Source organism: Nasonia vitripennis, chromosome 1 (genome assembly GCF_009193385.2).
Source record: "Nasonia vitripennis strain AsymCx chromosome 1, Nvit_psr_1.1, whole genome shotgun sequence".
Lineage (NCBI taxonomy): Eukaryota > Metazoa > Arthropoda > Insecta > Hymenoptera > Pteromalidae > Nasonia > Nasonia vitripennis.
In genome coordinates, this window is record NC_045757.1 from 2,582,545 (window position 1) to 2,601,179 (window position 18,635).

General features: G+C 42.2%; 5 protein-coding genes across 26 annotated transcripts in view; 4 read left to right on the forward strand and 1 right to left on the reverse strand.

The window, feature by feature from the left end:
• Positions 1–8,658, reverse strand: part of LOC100679661 (ensconsin) — a 62,162-nt gene extending 53,504 nt beyond the window's left edge. For 15 of the 22 annotated variants that reach the window (XM_032602276.1, XM_032602273.1, XM_032602271.1 and 12 more), the window contains exon 1: positions 367–3,135. In XM_032602276.1, coding sequence (XP_032458167.1) covers positions 367–710 — 344 coding nt within the window. In that variant the 5' untranslated portion in view covers positions 711–3,135. Of the gene's footprint in view, positions 1–366; positions 3,136–8,479 lie in introns of those variants that run through there. The other 7 variants (XM_031921812.2, XM_032602266.1, XM_032602274.1 and 4 more) reach the window with 5 other exon arrangements.
• Positions 2,205–3,135, forward strand: LOC107980855. Its single transcript, XM_031921825.2, has 5 exons — positions 2,205–2,321; positions 2,404–2,439; positions 2,520–2,581; positions 2,653–2,899; positions 2,978–3,135. The coding sequence occupies exons 1-5, from the start codon at positions 2,269–2,271 to the stop codon at positions 3,114–3,116; spliced, it is 537 nt and encodes a 178-aa protein (XP_031777685.1). The 5' UTR covers positions 2,205–2,268; the 3' UTR covers positions 3,117–3,135.
• Positions 4,510–5,670, forward strand: LOC107980835. The gene is made up of 5 exons (XM_016983466.3): positions 4,510–4,713; positions 4,788–4,901; positions 4,983–5,053; positions 5,133–5,379; positions 5,465–5,670. The coding sequence occupies exons 1-5, from the start codon at positions 4,661–4,663 to the stop codon at positions 5,586–5,588; spliced, it is 609 nt and encodes a 202-aa protein (XP_016838955.1). The 5' UTR covers positions 4,510–4,660; the 3' UTR covers positions 5,589–5,670.
• Positions 8,659–15,669: 7,011 nt separating the features above from the next.
• LOC116415992 lies at positions 15,670–16,508 on the forward strand. Its single transcript, XM_031922088.2, has 4 exons — positions 15,670–15,776; positions 15,844–15,899; positions 15,979–16,210; positions 16,294–16,508. Exons 1-4 carry the CDS (start codon positions 15,670–15,672, stop codon positions 16,430–16,432), a joined length of 534 nt encoding a protein of 177 aa, XP_031777948.1. The 3' UTR covers positions 16,433–16,508.
• Positions 16,509–16,522: 14 nt separating this feature from the next.
• LOC100678334 lies at positions 16,523–17,426 on the forward strand. The gene is made up of 3 exons (XM_003425503.5): positions 16,523–16,816; positions 16,879–16,952; positions 17,032–17,426. The coding sequence occupies exons 1-3, from the start codon at positions 16,668–16,670 to the stop codon at positions 17,397–17,399; spliced, it is 591 nt and encodes a 196-aa protein (XP_003425551.4). The 5' UTR covers positions 16,523–16,667; the 3' UTR covers positions 17,400–17,426.
• The last annotated feature ends 1,209 nt before the right edge of the window (positions 17,427–18,635 follow it).

Here is an 18,635-nt window from a genome sequence, read left to right on the forward strand (position 1 = left end):
TCTCCATTTCTCTCCCTTTCTCTTTTGCCTGGCTCGAAGTGTATTGAATTGCCGGAGCACGTTCGCGCGAGAGGAGGTTTTAAGGCTATTGGTTCGACCGCCCCGAGGGAGTCTCATTATGCGAGACGTTCGCCCTCTCCTTTGTTTACCTGTCTTTTTAATGAAATTGAAAGCCCTCGGTGCAGCCTTCTTTCTACAAAAGATACGCGAGGTACGAGTAAAACAGCGTTGTCGAGTCGATAAAACAGGTACGAGGACCCTTATCGAAAGCGCTGCAGTCTGCCGGTAAAACAGTTACCAGTCTCAAAACCTCAGGCATCTCAATACACCACGAACGAGCAACGACTAATTTTCTCTATAACGTACTCCCGAATCTCAGGAGGACTGGTCGACCTCCTGGAGAAGTGGCTGCCGCCAGCGGCGTCCTGTTGATGGTGATCTCCCGCGGACTGGGCTCGACTGGAGCATCCGACATCTCGGGTCTCGATGGTGGCCTCGGACGAGTGGTGATGATGGTGGTGGTGTTGTTGGTGGTGCGGTTGGTGGTGGTGATGGTGGTGGTGGTGAGAGCGCGAGGAGGTGGCCGGCTCCTTGGAGGGCGAGGGCGGCGGCGAGGAAGGCGGCGAGGGCGAGGGGCTGGCAGACGAGCGGCCGCTACTGTAGCACACCGCGGCCTTACGCAGGGTCTCCCTGCACAGCTCGGAGAACATCGCCCCACCCCCATGGCCACCCTACCCAACCAGCTCTCTTGCTTCTCTCTTGCTCAGTCTCTTTGGCCGACACGACGCTAGCGCCCTCTTCAGCGGTGGCACTCGATCGGTAAGAACGTTGCCTCGCTACAGCGCCGGCCTTTCTTTCGCATTTTTTTTTGTCACGTTTTTCACTTTTCTGAAATCCTCGATGGTTCACGCGAGCTACGGATCAGCGAAATTTTCTAGCTGGGACGAGCTGAAGTTTTTCGATGATTACTTTGAATCAAGCATTGAATCAGTACTAATGTGGTATTAAAACGGTATAGCAATATTATAATTTATGCACTACAAATATAAAGCTTCCATCTATACCGATAAATTCACAACTTGAGAATACGCCCAGCTCGCATTTCTTACATCTTTATCCAAGTAAAGTTACAGCCGCCATAAATACCCATCAACAGGCCAGGAGCACAATCCTCGCGAAAAATGCATAATCCAGCTATAGGCCAAAACAGCCATCGCACAATCAGGCGGACATTCACCCAGACCTGGCCGTAAATTTGTCTGTGCGACCACGGGAGATCCCCCCTCGGAAAATCCACGCGTGCCTGTACGCAAAGTTATGCCACAGCTATGCTGTGACCGTTGATCGGTGCTAAAAGCTTGCGTGTGGAGCCGCAAATTCTCGCAGAACACAACTCGTATAATCGCTTTTTCTTCCTCTCCGAGTGTCTCCCAGCGGACGAAGCTGCGCAACAAACCACGGTGAAATGGTCTCTTACTGCATAGACGTGGACTTTCGGTAGGATGTAAGTGCGCTACTATAGTGATGATTATTTTTTTTTCTTTCAATTTTCCGATGCTAGCTATTTTAAGATTGAAACTACCGATTCTAAGAACCATCACGACATTCGAATGGCTTTAAAATTTTCCTACGTTAAAAACCATTTAACGACTCACTACTTCAGCACAAATTCACACTTCGCAGCTCCATAAAATGAGAGAAAAGCTTCTTATTCAAGCTCAAAACCAATTCCAGAGAAAAAGTAAGACGAAATCCGACCTAGACTCGATGCATTTTCATGCAAATTTAAAAATCTCGCCACGCGCTCAGAGAAAAAGGCGGGAAGAAATAATTAATATTCCTAAAGTTGCCAACTGCCTCTCAGCTGCAGGGCAGCTTCGTATCGGTCACCCTTATTTTAAATAATATTAGAAACTTTATGATGCTGTTCACTGAATATTCTTCTGCCATAGTAGGTGGCCCGTTAAAATGGAATAAATTGACAATCGGAATAAATAAATTTTTTCTTTGGTTTACTTATAAACAATATTCAAAAATTAACCATGTATTTTAAATAAAATCTGACTTTTATAAATTTATATGTAATACAGTGTTGTACTAGGAAAAACCACGATTCTTACGAAACGAGGTTAATTGATAAAATTGAAAAATGATAAACCGCTCATATAAATATAGTTTCCTACTGTTTCGATCCAGTGTGGAAAGCGATTACAAAGAAGACAGCGCAATAGCAGTCTACATGCTATAAGCTGACCATAGGTCTTCAAAATGTGTTCGAAATTACTTTGTATGATTCTATTATGCCTATCGTTCAGCAAAAAGTGAGTAGTGATAAAAACAAACATTAATTTTAAATTAATTAATTGATAATAATAATAAACAACGCATTATGTATTATTAAAGGTCGTACGGATTTAATGTTAAATGGGAAGATAAAGGGTAAAGTTAACAGCTTAATAAAGAACGTTTTGGTATTTACCAATGACTAATTACTATAAAATTAATAAAAATGATTGCAGCTATCCTGTTGGTTCGACTCGAGGCAGAGATGACACCTATATATTACGTCCTGATCTGGATTGTAAGTAAACACAGCGACATTTTTTGCTATTGCAAATGTTATCTATATTCATTACAATGATATGGTTTCAGGCAAACAGCATATCTTATCAAATCACACACGTATTCTAAGTTTACATATAGTGGACAATTTGCCAGTTAATTGCTCTTGGATCATTTATGCAGGACCGGGTGAGCGCGTTTATATCAATGAATTGCTCTACATTTTCACAGCTTTTGAAGGATTCTCATACAAATCTAAAAATTTTTTTGTCGATGACGCTTTAAATGTGAACATCTATGATGGCAATCAAGTAAATGAATCGAAACGTCTGCACAAGTGAGTTGAAAGTTAGAGCTGAAAATAAAATAATTTGAGACATCTGTATGTATGTCATAATTTATTATATTTTTGCAGACTTGGCGATAAAAAATTCGAAAATGTCATATCAACTGGAAGGAATTTAACCATCACCTTAGATTTCAGGAAGTCAGATGTATATGAGCGTCAGTTCCTTGACATTCAAATTGCATATATATCGTCAATGAATTTGTAATTAATGTGAAATCAATAAAGTTATTATTTAAAAGTATCTCAGATGAGTGTCAAAATTATAAAACCAAATATTACTGCCAAACATCTACTTGGTAACAAAGTACACTCGTAAAATCACGCTGCTTGCGAAATGAAAACGATGTAATAAAAATGATAAGTCGTTCATATAAATATAGTTTTGTACGCGGTTTCGATTCAGTGTGCAAAGCAATTACAACGAAGCTACTTTGCGATAGCAGTCTATATTCTACAAGTTTCCTATAGTTCTTCGAGATGTATTCAAAATTACTTTGTGTGGTATTATGCCTTTTATTTGCCAAAAAGTAAGAAGCGAATGTTTTTATAGAAAAAAAAATTATTTTAAATTAATTGATAGTAAATAAATCAAAATTATTTAAAGGTCATTTGTGTACGGAGAATATGTTAAATTGGAGGATGAAAGGTAAGATTAATAACTCAATAAAAACATTTATACTTGTTTGTGATCAATAACTATAAATAAAAATAATTGCAGCAATCTTAAAAATTGGACCGTAGGCTTCATTGACTTCTCTACATTACACCCTGATGCCAATTGTAAGTAAAAACAGCAACATAATCACATCTTAATTATTGCAAATGTTATGTAGCGTAATTATAATGACTCGATTGCAGGTAAACGACTTATAAATCACACAAGTATTCTGAAGTTAGAGATAGTTCACAATTTACCAGTTAATTGCTCTTACATCATTGATGCGGGATTGAATGAGCGCGCTCACGTTGATGTTGTGCATTACCAGTTTAGACCTATCAAGGGAGTTACAAACCATTCTAAAATTTATCCCTATGATGACGCTTTGAATTTGAGCATTTACGATGGCAATCAAGTCGATGAATCAAAACGCCTGTTCAAGTGAGTAAAAAGATGGAGTAGAAAATGAAGAATAAATATTACTTAAGACATATGTCGATATCATACTTTATCATATTATTACAGACTTGGCGATGAAAAATTAGAAAATGTCACATCTACTGGGAGGTATTTATTTATCACCGCGGATTACAAGAAATCAGATGTATATAAAAGTCAACACATCGATTTTCAAATTTCATATTTATCAAAATGAGTTTGTAATAAAATTGAAAAATCAATAAAAATGTAATTTAAATTAGTGTCGTACACTTGGTAACCGTGTAAAAATGCTCGAATATAATTAGCTTTGCTTGCGAAACAAAAATAATTCGATAAAAAAAAAGATACAGTTCAGTTCGTAGGTTTAGCAATTGAAACGAAGCCGCAGCGATAGTTTGTCTCTACTATAGTTATCTAAGGCAAAAATAAAGATAAAATAATAAGAATTCGATAATGAGCTACGTCCATAAGCCAAAGATGCGGACTTTCCAAATGTTTTCACTCGTAAAAACCCCGTTCTTCGTGAAATGACGATGATTTGATAAAAAAAAGATAAATCGTTGGTATAAATATTGTTCTGCACTATTTTAATTCAGTCTGTACAGCGATTCCATCGAAGAGCAACGATCATCTGGCCGTAATTCTTCAAGATGTACTCAAAATTACTTTTGGTATTTGTGTTATGGCTTGCATTTATTAGAAAGTAAAAAACTCAAATTTCAGTAAAAAATAACTTATCTTTCATTGATTAATAATAAACAAAAATGATATTTAAAGGTCTTTTGTGTGCGGAAATCCAGTGATAGGGGGATATCAGATATGTCTAGGCCCCGATGCCAAAAACTTTAGCGATTTATATCATACGGTATTCTTCGATTTAAGAGATAGAAGGTGAGGTTAACCTATGCAAAAAAGCATTGTGATATGCATTATTTGAAAATAATCAGTTACTGCAAATTGTTATGATTTCAGTTCAAATCATTCTATATGCCCTTGGGATTTGGCTTCACGTAACGTGTATAAATTACATGAAAATCGTGACTGTAAGTAAAAACATAGTGACAATCCTACAGTGTAATCATTGTTGCAGTTATTTATACAGTAATTACTACTATTTTGTAGGCGAATGGAAAACTTTGTCTGACTTGCAAAGCCCAGCATCCCTGATTGTGAAAGTATTTAAAAATTCGCCAGTTCAATGTTCTTGGATTATTGAAGCACCAGAGGGTAAACATGTTTATGTTTACGGATTCGATTACGCTGTTGTAAGCCCATCGAGTAGGGTTGATACGATGAATCCTTATAGTAATGCTTTGAACGTGGGCATCTATGATGGCGATCGTGTGGATGAATCAAAACGATTATTCAAGTAAGTCAATAGTAGAAAACGAACAAATATCATATATAAATATTCTTCAAGTTATTGGCTAAATACAATTGTTATATAATTACAGGGCTGGTGATGAACATTTAGAAAATGTCAAATCTACTGGAAGGAAGATAACTATTAGTTTAGATTTCAATGGGTCCGATAATTATAAATCTCAGTCAGTTGCCGCGTTTTTTACATATGTATGATCATGTTTATTAAAAGTATATTTCTGCCATTGTACTCACAATCAACTAATGTAATAAACTAATGTAATGATATTTCGGTAAATTTTTTCTTGCTTGCTCATTTTCCATTATTTCCAAATTTGTCTAATAACAAAAAATCGTTAAAGATTTTTTATGCTAAGTAGTAAAAAAATGCACTTTAATTACGAAACGATGATTTCACGTGAAAGATAAACCTAGGGTCCAAATGTGGATTCGTACGGTTTCAGTTCAGTCAGCAGAAAAAGTAGAAGCATAAACTCTTTCCAAATTATTTGACACGATTTTATATCTAGATCAGACTAAAATCAAAAACTCTAAATTCGCGACAAGCAAAATCAGATGAAGAAAAACTCAATGCCCATAGTATTGACACTCATCAGACACATGACGGGCCACTCATTAAAATTATAATTCTCATTAAAATCGCGCTGTGAAAATATAATCATTCCAGGCGAAATTCTCTTTATCTCGCTGCAGCCACAAGCACGTGGAAATCCACGGACGACAGTCGAGCCATAAAACGGAAAAGCTGTTTGACACGTTTTTCGTCGCCGCCGCTTCGTTAATGCCTCCTCTGTAGTCGCGCGCGCACGCGAGAGCTTGCATTGTTCCGACGCAGCTTTCACGCGCGTAATTTACGGAAAAGTGTTTTTGCGGCCCATTGTTTTTGGGCGAGACCGGGCTCATTGTCGTTGTGCTTTTGCCGTACAATGCGTGAATTCCCAGACTCCCGGCCGTTTGCGAACGACGTTCCAAGATGTCCGAGATGTTTTCGTATGGTTTTCCATAAGGAAATTACTCAACGAGATTTTATTGTTTCAAAAGAGGAGCACAACCGTTCAGTTAGTTGCTTTACATCGAAATCTCATAAAAACTTGGCTCTCAACTTTCCGACATCCTCTACAGTATCGACTTTATACCAACGTTGGCGGCGGCGCACTTGGCCATTTAAAAAGTCGCATTACGGACCATCAGGCTAACCGAATAAAGCTAATAATGGCACAACTCGGTCGAGAGTGCCTGTACCGTACGTATATTTATATATATATATGGAAGGCTAAGCCATTTTCGTGTGGCGTGTGCGCCTTTTTTTCGTTCAAAGTAAATTAAAAGTTCGCCGAGAGCGGAGACGATGAACGCCCCGTGAAAAAAAGTTCCGAGGGGGGGGGGGGGGGGGACAAAGTGCTCGAGAGCCCGAATCAACCTCGTGTAATGTATTGACTGCGGTTTTGTTGTGCCGAGTGGTATATGATCAGTGTGTCCTAATTTTCTCAAATGCGGTCGAAAGAGATTTATCAAAGTTTTTTATTATCGCACTATCGTCAAGCGCCCTTTATATCGAGGCTTAGAAGGGAAGACTGTACATCGTTCGTTGCAAGTGGCAGCGCAAGATAAAAGAGGTGCAAAGCCGTATTCTCTCGGCGTCTATTATTCGGGCAGCTTTCAGCATTGTCGCTCGTGAGTCTAGCTTTCTTTTTTCACGCACGCGAGAGCCTGGCGCTCACTTTGACGTGATTTTCGATTTTTACCATCGGTTTACGTGCGACGAATTTTTATTATTTTTTTTTCTAAGGTAAACGTTGCTTTCATTTACTCAAACCGATCCAGTTGATGAATGTTTCATGCATGTGCTGTACTTTTCAATTACACGCCGCAGAATTAGAATTTTAAATTAATCACCCGCTCCGTCACTTCAAAGCTACATTTACTAGTTACAAATGAACCCGTCACACAAACACAAGGCTCTATTTATAAAACATTAACATTTCCTCGCGAGTCCTCGAAAAACACGCAACTATATTCGTGCACAGAAACGTGGTAACACGGAAAATCCAAATCCGCACGTGTCAAAAACTTGTCGGATGAATAATTCAGACAGTGAACTCGAGGCGCCTGTCACTTCCGGCGAAAACTGGGCCCGACGCACACACGGATCATTAATCGAACGATCAACCGACGGTGTCGATCTGACAAATTTACATCGACGATAGCTCATTAGCTAGCGACGATAAATAATGTCCTCCATAAATTTATATCCAAACGGTATCGAATACGGCGTATCCGGAGCAAACGCATCATCGGATTATACTTTCTTGCGTCGCGCGAAATGTTTCGTGTAAAAGTACAAGTTTACCGGAGAGAGATTTACAGAGGATATTAGTCGTCGTAATGTATGCGGCGATAAAGCCGAGCAAGACGCTGCTTTGAATGTTTCGCGCGTGAAGGAGTATTAGCGTCTTTCCACGGTATGATAATTAAGTGGCTGCTTTTACTGCGTTACGTCGAGTGCATACACACCGCCTGATGAAGTGTGAGGTTAAGCGAGTAGTTTTCCGGTGCAATAGTTACGCTAGTTTTATTCGAGTTACTTAGTTTTTGCGATATTTCTCGTGCATATAATACGCAGATGCAAATGCGCTAGTCTAGCGTCATATATTCCCGTGACTTTGACGGTACGACTTTGACTTTTACCTAAAGTTCTACGCCTGTGCACTGCACCCGTTCTGCTCACACTAGCGGAAGAGCAGCGAATAAAACGAGATAAAAGACGCTTTATGTGCGTTACTGCACTCACTACAATCGAAGATTGATAGTTCGCGTGTGGAATAACGTTAACACATCAGGAGTGCGAGGTAAAACCGCACAGCGGGTCAATTTCGCTAAAAAACCATTAGTACTGATTCAAGGTGACTATCCCGCGCTATTTTAATCTCGCTGGGAGAAAAGGAAAAACGTAAATACAGCCACACTCCTCCAAACAAAAATAAAAATCTAATTGGAACGTGTACGCGAGGGTAAACATTGTTCTCCAGCCATTGTTCCAAACAACAACAACAACACACTCTGCATCGATCTATCTATCTATCTACCATCGAAGAGGGGTAAACCACGACAGCAGTCATGACACCTTTAGCTCGCCTCAGTAGCCCTCTAAAAAATAGCGGGGAAAAAATCACTTTTTACGTCTCTACACGACCGAACGAACGCAGCACACTGCGTCAGCGGAAGCGCAACGTGACGCGCGTCGCTCCGCATTCAGCCGAGGACTGACCGGAGCGCTGCTGCTGCTGCTGCTGCTGCTGCTACTCTCGGGGAACACAGGGGAAGTAGTGCTCTCTGCGCGGCGGTCCAACCGTCGCCTCCCCTCCGCAGTCTTTCACCCCTTCCAAGAGGAGAGAGAGGGTACGTGCAGGGCCGTAAGAAGCGATGCGCGAGAGTGCAGACTTGACTGACGCACTCTTTAGCCACGAGACGAGATGGATCGAACCTCGCCGACGATTGCTACTGATTAATGGTGGCAAATTTGATGAAAAAAAAATTTTTTTTCTGGGACGAGTGGATGTTTTCGGAGAGTTGTATCGCGTTGATTTTACGTGCAACAATGGAATGGCAGAGCAACACAAAGCGAGTTCGGCGCATCGATCATCAATGCTCTCTCTGGTATCACCCTTTGAAATGGAGGAATTTTTGCAGCTCGTTCGAATGCCAACCCGCTCTCTAGCCCGTCATAAATATCTGGGCTACATTTTTTAATCAAGAAATTCCATTAGAATATTTGTAATTAAAATCAGGCCGTCGTCGGCGTCAGTTGTCGATACTCGTACGCGTAGTCGACTTATTTTCACTATGCGACGATTCGAGAAATGTGGGACGGACTTGTTGTTGACGCTTTTTTCTTTTATCAGACAGTATACGTGAATAAGCTTTTGTCCCCGATGCCGATGGCGAGAAATCTGTTTTGAAGCCGACTGTTGACCCTACGGGAGACGCTGCCAAATTGAGTTTTCTCTATCTTCTGAACCCCGCGTTCAATTCCGTTATTCGATAAGCTGGAGTTTATTGTGTTATTCTCGGAAGTGTTTTTTTCGAGTTCCATAATCGTTGTAAATGAGCTTTGTTCGTTACTTACTGCATGAGATAGCGACAATAGTGACGGTTTTGAGTTTTTGCAACACTTACCTGTAACAAAAAAAAATACATCATTAATTTAAAGAATGTACAATCATACAGTTATTTATCAGCAAAAGGTAGATTTAAATATAATGTATTGGTCCAAAAGGTCACTCAAATATTTGGTTACGCAAGCAGTAGTAACGGCTGCATATGGTCAGCCGTCTGTCTACGGAACACCGCTGAAATATCAGTATCCCAGTTTAACATTTTACTGCTCCGAAATCCTTCTCGTATTTATCTTCTCAAATCTGTCACCATAATTATTTTCTACTCCTCCTTTTCACTGTCTTCAATTCCCTTTGTTTTCTTATACAATATCATTTTTTATCACCCTCCTTCCTTTTATGAACTCTTCTTTTTCCCCAGCCCTTCAGTTAATTACGTCGACTATTTCAACGCTCTTATCCCCGTTTTATCCGCAATTGACATTTACGCGTGCGCATCTCGCTTTTACCTTATTCATTCGTTATTTGGAATGTAAAATAATCATCAAAATCGCACAAGAGTCTCGAAACAAAGCGAATTTATTAAACGTCTCTTCCAGATCGTTAAATCATACAAACACGTTTAAAATTACTGTTCGAGTCTGAAAATACCGTTTTAACCTGCGCGAGAATACTGATTACTTCCAGAAATCCTTGCTCCGAAACTTCTTCTTCTTCTTCCCGAAGGTATTTGTATCGCGTAATGAAACGTGGGATAAGAATAAATCGTAACAACTTCTACCAACTGCCTACAATGATCCCCACAATTCCTCCTTCAATCCTCCCAAGAACCCTCGTCCAGATCAACGTCCTATCCATACGCTCGCTCTGCAACATCGGGCTAAAATCAAATGAAATCCTCGATCTGACATCCCCTTAAACCAGTCGATCCGTCCGAAGCCATCGTAACTGCATCGGCAGCACATCCCAGCGTTTCGTCTTCCGACAACGTCTGCATCATCCTTTCGGCCCCGATATTATATAGCACACATAGGTTAGGGGTGCGCGCGCGCGCGCTCGCGCGGGGTGTCGATCGATCTTCGCCCAGGCTGCAGCGGAGCTTTCGCTCCATCGACGGGTGGGCCGAGCGCGCGCGCGAAAACAGAGGGGTGCCATTTTGAAGGACACACGTGCACAGGTGATACGGAGCGTCGCCCGTGCGAAAGTCTATCTCTATATGCGCTTCCGAGAGCTATCGACCAGTTGCTCTCCGAGCATCCGTGAGAGTCGATGTACCGTGTGCTCTTTGTCATGCGGAGAAGCCTATTGGTGACGCTGGCGGCAGAGATGAGCTTTTGAGATTTACCGCTCGAGCTGCAGATCGTATCGAGTGTTCTCTTTGAAAGGTCGAATGATACAAGTTATAGGAAAATTAGCGCGAAATTCAAACGGAGCAGACGAAAAATAATCAACTTCCGAGTTAAACTTCCAGAAACAGTCGGCAGGGCGATTAAAGCCCATCACTGTCTTTCGAAAGCAGCTGTATGCGCACTCCTCGCTGTAAACACGACAGACAGAGATCGTGCATGCGATGAGGTGCCCGGAGCGGCGAGTGGCACGGGGTTGAACTCGCCAGCGGAGGCAGATCCGTTTCGCCGCGGCGTTATGCCATCGCGGAGTGGGAGTAGAGCACAGCAGCGATATAAGCGCGAGGGGCGGTAACTCGCGTGACCTTGAAAAAGAAAACAGAGCTCGCTATTCGGCTCCCGTTGTGTCTTTGTCTGGCCGCGATGCTGCAGTGCTGCCACACTCTACTCTCTCCGTTGGAGTCGATAGCCTTTCTCGCTGCGACGCGCGCGCGAGTCGATGTTTGAGATGACGACGAGGGGAGCTGCTGACCTTGAAGACCAGCGCGTGTGTGTGTTTTTTGGCGCTGACTCGTATGCTTGTGTTTTTCCGGGAATGTTTGAGCTGTATCGCGTTTTTTCTGTACTGGAGCTTGCGGAGGGTTTATCGACGTTTTTTCATTCGCAGGTTGCGTAATGTTTGGGCTGGTCTGGAAAAAACTTAATTGATATGTTTTGTCGTACACTCGAGGCACTTGAAATTATTCGCTGCTCGAAGCGCGAGCGAACTGCAAATTGCACCTCATCTCAACCGGCGACTTCTCGAAAATCAATATTGTCGCTCTCCCACGCGACACTTGGCCTCAATTTTTTCGAAAAACTGGATGAATGGCCATTGAAGCTGTTTCCTGAACATCTTTTTCCACGAGAAATGTGTCTATCCTTTGTATGCTGATGCACTGAGGGCAACTTAGTGAAAATCTGAGATGAAGAATGTGTAAGTGTATGGAAAATTCAAAGCAAGAGCTTCGACCGTATCGATTGCACACAGCTGACGCTCAACGTGATATTAATGACAAGCTAGGGTGTTTTTCTTCAGCAACAGCAAACTTAAGACTTGTCCCGTTAAAGGGCTCCCCAAGCGAGGCGAACAATAACGGCAAGCCTGGGGACCAGCTACTCGAGCTTGTAACAGTTTTAAGCTCCATTAGAGAAGCTTCGAGACTAAACGGCTGAATAATAATCATGAGATTCGGAGCTGCTGTTGCAACAACGGCGCAAAAGCCTTATACGATCCAAACGGCATCGACCGCGAAGCCCATTGCTGTACCAGTATCAAATTTAAAATTATCCCAGTCTTTTACAACCCCTCCAACAGTCTTCATAATTCAAAAGAGGGCCGCGCTTCGCATGAATAAAAGATTCTGTAAAAAGCGAGCCGGGCGAGTACATACTACTCGAGGTTTAAAAAAATACAATCCCCTCGAGCTTGGTATTCCGGATACACCCTCGCATTTGCTTGATCAACCGACTTCTCAGGGATAGACGCGTACCGTTCAAACATTCAAGTGGGAAGATGTTTAATGGAGACGAGCTCGTCCATCGGATAACTTGATTCATTTAAAGACGAGCTATACTCGATATTTTTACTCTTTGCACTTCGGTCGCGCTGGTAATGTTCGATGAATGAACATCAATCGACGTCCACGTCTTCTGTTTACCTTTCACATCATCGATCGTCCGCGCGGCCTTTCAATAATGCGATTGAAGACATAATCATAGCTGCAGAGGAGAGTCCTGGAGTTCGCGTATTTACGCAGTCGAGGAAGAAAATGTACAGCGCGGCTCTCGCGCAGTCAATAAGAAGGAAGAAATAGCGCTGATTGCTGGGGTGGTGTCGCGCGCTGTTCTCTCCTCGGGCGACTCAAAAGGGGAAAGTCTCGTTTTCCGCGCGCCGGTGGGGAAAAAAGTTAGTCCGGCGTCGCGGAGCTGCCACTTTGCCGCCTGTCGCCTTTTCTCCTCGCGGGACGCGAGAAAAATGAGAGGGAAAAGCGCGAGCGCGAGATAGAAAGACGTGATATTATTATACAAGTTTCCAGAGGGGGGGGGGGCTAAATTCGTACGAACAAAAATGACGACGACGAGGTGTTCTTGAACGAAGAAAAATAAAATCTCTTTAATCAGCCCATTACTAATTGGTGCAAGCGAAATTCTTCATCCATGAGGACACGAGTATAAATGTCACCTCTGAAATCCTCGATGATGGAGAACGAGAAGAACAAGAGAAGAATAGAGGAACACCAGGAAGAGGAAATCTCGTCGTGGGAGAAAAAGCGACGTTTATAGGACGCGCCTGCCGCGGGCAATCGGCTTTTCTTTTCTCGCTGTCTACGCGCGCGATGTGTCTGACCTTCGCCTATCTGTATCATAGCTGCGCGAGAATATGGGGATATTCCACTGCAGCCTCCCCCGAGAGAAACACAATGGAGGAAAATTAAGCGAGCTTCGTTATCTCGAGAGCCTCTTCCCGAATGAGATGCTATTTCGGGATGACGGACCGGCCAGGTTCGTATTCAGGAAGAAACAACGAGTAGTAGACACTGACGAAAATATCGCTCGGGATTTTGCGAAGGAATAGCAGCTCGGTGAGAGAAAATTGTTCTCGGAGTCTATACCTCGACTTATCAAATGAAGCGAACGTTCGACCTCTGGGCTGTTCAATCTCGCGATGGAAGTTTCAGTTTTACGGAGTATGAAACTGGATTACGCTAAATACGTCGAACGTTTTCAATGAGCCGCTGTAGCATAGACTTCAATTGGGTCAGACGCATAAAAGTCGGTCAAAGTGATTCCCCAAGCGCGTGTGTGAATTTTCCGCTTTACAACGCGATTGTATACAAGTATATCCAAATAAAAACACGGCGTATTTTCGGACTGTAAATACGATCGGTGAAGTTGCCTACACGCGATTGTGTTCATTCATGCAAATGGCTTCGTCTCTCTGACTGGTCGAACTCGCTGAATTAATTAAAAACAAAGGAAAGCTCGGCCCGAACTTGGCTAAACAAAATGAATATTTATCTCGCGGCCTCTTATCCCCTTCTCTCACGCGATGTTTGCTTGCAAGCGGCTGAGGCTAAAGGGGATTAAAAGTCCTCGCGGAAATTCAATCCCGGCGTTCGCTTCACTCTCCCGAGATACTCCTCGGGGGAAACAAAAGCTCGAGAAGCTCTGCTGGCAATAAAATATCCATAGTAGCTCATCGAGCGGCATATCCGGAGACCCGACTAATGCTCCTTTCGTCCAGGTCAGGGAAGATAATTAATCCGAGGGTCGGGAGGTGATCGGCTGTTTCCGATTGCCGTGGATTAATCTTTTGGATTGGACGATTGTTCGGAGGGCCGGTCTGGTGGGTAAGCGAGTTTTGGGGAGGAAAGTTTTCGATGGGTCTGGATAGGATTTTTAATTAGAATCTAGATACAAAGAATATCATCCTCATCGGCTGAAGTAGTCCTAAAATATCTAATAACCAAATGAGTCCCTCATCAGGGACAATTCAACTCCGTAGCAGCGTCACTGCAGCCTCCGGCAAAAAGGTCCGACAACGTCGCCTTGGGTTAACGGGGTGCGAATTTCATTAAACGCTCTGGACGCGAAAGACCTTTTGCCTCGGGGACCGTCGATCCCGCTGCCGGGTATTAGCAAGAATGCCCGTTTAACTTGGCCATCAGGAGTGTCGGGGCGGACGGATTACAGTTTCCGTTCGATAGAACGTCGGCTGGATTTTGGGCTATCTTGATTGTTTTGAAACTCGATGCCTTTAATGCTCGTTTAATGAAATGGTTTTGTTTTTGTGTCGAGGTGATAGACGATAAATGTTTGTTGGCTGTGTTGCTTCTGTGAAGGGGAAGGTTTCATTAGCCTCGGAAAACATTCATTAGTATTAAAGGATGATTAAGAGGCTCTTCGTTAAAATGTAGACAGCTCCGCTCGAGACGTAAAATATTTAACGCACAGCGAGAAGACGACTTTTCATCTTAATTGACTGCATGCTATAGTCTGAGTAGAGGGTCTTGTCAATAATGATTTTTTCATAGTACGCACATTTGCAATGCGGACCACGACTGAATCAATTAAACGAGGCGTTACGGTAAAATAACGCCATTACCAGCAGGTCCTCTACAAGCGAGCATTAATTTTTCCGCCACAACTACACGTGTGCGTGGATCCCTTCGATTTTGCGTTAATCATCCGCAGCGTTGATTAATCGCACGAAATAGTCGAGGCAAAAAGGAAAAATTAAAAGGGAATTCATCACCCGGAAAAACGCCGCGAGTCGTAAAAGAGAGAAGAGCTGCTACCGTAAAACGCGGGAGATTACCACTGGGCGTTTGTTGCTTCCAACAAGAGGAGCTTCAGTGTAATAGCAGTCAAGGGGAGTATTAGAGCTGCTGCTGACCCTCGGGTAGCATCGCTTTTTCGAGCTATTGCGTCGGTGCGTTTCTAGCTTGGCCTGACTTTGGCTATTCTTTGCTGGATGCCTCAGGTACAAGCCTGGACTGCTCCAATTACGCGGAGGTGGGCACTTGAGCAGTTACAAAAAACGCAGTCTGGTCATATAGATGCCGTTTAAGTGTCTAAACTATGCATGGAAGAGAACTGATAAAGCTCGACACCATTCTAACACTGATATCAGTATTGCTGAAATTTCGTGAATGAATTCGATAAGATGATCAAGCATCAGTATATATTAGAGTCGAAATAATGAATAAGGGTCAGTCCGTGATGAGACCTTTAGAGAGCAAGAGTGTGTCGTTGCGCTTTTTGTACTAAACGATGGATTTACAATTATTTTGCATATTTTTGCTATTTCTGAACCTTAGAACATTTACATTTGGAAAATCCATCAGCGACGCAACAACCGACGAATCAGAGTACGAAAGGTAATGTCAAATTAGTCTTGATTTTGATCATGCAAGAGAATCAAATTTCCTGTATGTTTTGATTTAGAGCTGAATCGGAGGAAAGTGACGAGTTACTTGAACCAGTCATACGTTACAACAACGGTAAGTTCGTTGAAAATTACATCACACGCTTTTTATCCTCTGTTGGACTGCAAAATAATAGATACTCGTCGTTTTACAGTTTGCGGAGGAGTACTGGCTCATGACAAAAGTCCTATTGAAATTTCGATTACATTGAAGAATGAATCCAAGAAATGCACTTGGACTATCGAGGCTCCAGAAGGTCGTAGAATCGAACTTTTTTATCATACGATGGGATGTTTTTCTACGGTTTCCGACTGCACTAAGGATAAAGCATACGTCTACACAATTTATGACGGCAGTAGTGAGAATGATTCGGATCTTTTATACGAGTAAGAAGCATACATTATTATTATTGTTACTAATGTTTTAAATTGAATTAAAATGAATGATTTTTACATGATCATTTTTACAGTTCCAGAAGCGTCGGATCAACGCTACAGCCGTTCATTTCCAGTGGAAAGGAAGTAACAGTTGATGTTTACTATAGGCAAGACCTGAGAAGTGAGAAAAATATATCTTATGATATAGCATTACGCTTTAAATATGTATAGATATACCCGAGTTTTGTAAAAAGTTACTATTTATTTATTTTTTCGTATACTCAATAAACTTTTTTACACAATCAAATGATATTAGAACATTTTTTAATATCCTGTTATGAAAAATGTTGCATCATCAAAATAAATGTACTCCGTACGACAGCACAGCAAAGCCGAGTATTTACTAGATAATATGGAAACACTGTGTTACCCAACATTTGATTGAAATGATAAATCGTCAGTATAAATGGAAGTAAAAATAATTCAAAGCCAGTTGTGGTTGAGCTCTTTAGAAAGAACGCTATCTATATCTTGCACGCATTTTGCTCTTCCTTCGATAACGATGTATTCGAGACTGTTTTGCCTCATTCTGATATGCCTGACGTTCAAAGAAAAGTAAGTAATATTACATAAAATAATATGTTTTTGAATCATCATATAAAATTATTTTCTCATAGTTCACTCGTAAGTGGAAAATCCATCGCGGATGATACGAATCCATCAGAGAAAGTAATCCAAATTCCAATTTACGGTATGTTCACAACTCCTGATTTGTTTCTTAACTTTCAACTCGCACACTGAATATTCACGAAGGTATTATTATTACGCAGATTGCGAAGACGTTATAAATAACAGTACGAGTACATTCAAGATCAAGGTCGAGCTGCCACGAAATCATTCAAAAAAATGCACTTGGGGTATCAAGGCACCAGAAGGTCATTCGGTTCAGATTTCTTCCTTTGAAGTATACAATGACTCTGCGCCCTTGAGATCAGCGCCAATAGAAGACGGCATCGAGGTACTAGTTTTCGATTACGATGCAGTTTACGTACAGGCAATCACATCCATAACGAGGATTTTTGGAGACTACTTGAGAATTGCTGTCGATTACAATCATCAGAGGAGGACGCATCGCGATGCCAATCTTGCGCTCCTTTTTACCATTAAATATATTGACTATTCCACTAATCTGGAATAATAGAAATAAATTATCATCCAACAACAACAATTGTAAAACTCATTTTCGGCAAAATCGTCACGACAATACCTACACGCATACGATCGAGTCTCCCGCGATCCGTGGCTAATAACCGGGCAATCGTCCATTACTCTTCCCTGCAATTAGCAAAGCCGCGCCTCTGCTGCCGATACCCGAGTCCACCTACAGCAACGATTCTCCTCCTCCTCCTGCTGCAATATATACCCAACGCATATAATCTGCTGCTCGCGCGGTGAATAAAGGCTAAAACTCTTCAGGGGGAAATGTATATCGTTCTGGCTGCATAAGCAACTGGAGCGCATCGGTTATTTAGATCGGGCTACTGCATAATACAAAGTCGAGGAGCCAGCTTGAGAGAGAGGGACTACTTTTACGATCGACCTATCTGCTGGAGACAGACACGGTGAGAGCCGTGAGATTTACGATTCTGTTTTTTGCTATTAGACGAGATTAGATGGTGCTGTTGTTCGAGACTGTTTCCCTCGGCTTTATGGACTAATCTGGCCTGGATTCATTTCACGTTGACGAAATAATTTATAAAAATCCCAAAAAGAATTCCAGCGCGAACGTCTTTATAAAATACGCACCGCGAGTGCACGCACTCGAGCGTTAGGAGACTACAACCATTAGACTCTCTCCTAACCACGCGAAATAGTGAAAAATCCTTCCAGAGATGAGAAAACTCGCTTAAATTCCATCTCGCGTATACTTATACGCACACACTCGCCTCGTGCATTAATAAGAGCAGCAGAAGCAGCAGCGCGACTTACTTAGGGCTGAAAGCAAGTGGACGGAAAATATTTTCCAGAGAACGATGACGATGTGGCGGAGTTGACGATGAAATATGCGCTCTCGTGACCGTGACTCGATGCGGGAGTGAGAAAAATGACTTCGGGCTGAAAAATGAAACGGCTGCGTCAGCAGAACTACAGCGGATGCCCTCGATGTAATGCTTTTAAAATGCCATTCCGATTGCAGCCGCATTAATCCGCGATGTAGCCGCGAAGAGACTATGCCCAATCTACTCGAGGACGACAGCCCGTCGTCGAGTCGCAAACAGGCCGAGAGTGCTTTTTTTTAAAAATTCTTCCCTTCGGTTGGCCGGGAACCAAGCGAGCGATCGCGGCTGGATTTGGCTTGAAGGAGCGTATGAATCTGGATCCGGAAAAACGCCAGCCATTGTTGAATGACGGCTGAATTATGGCATATGTGCCT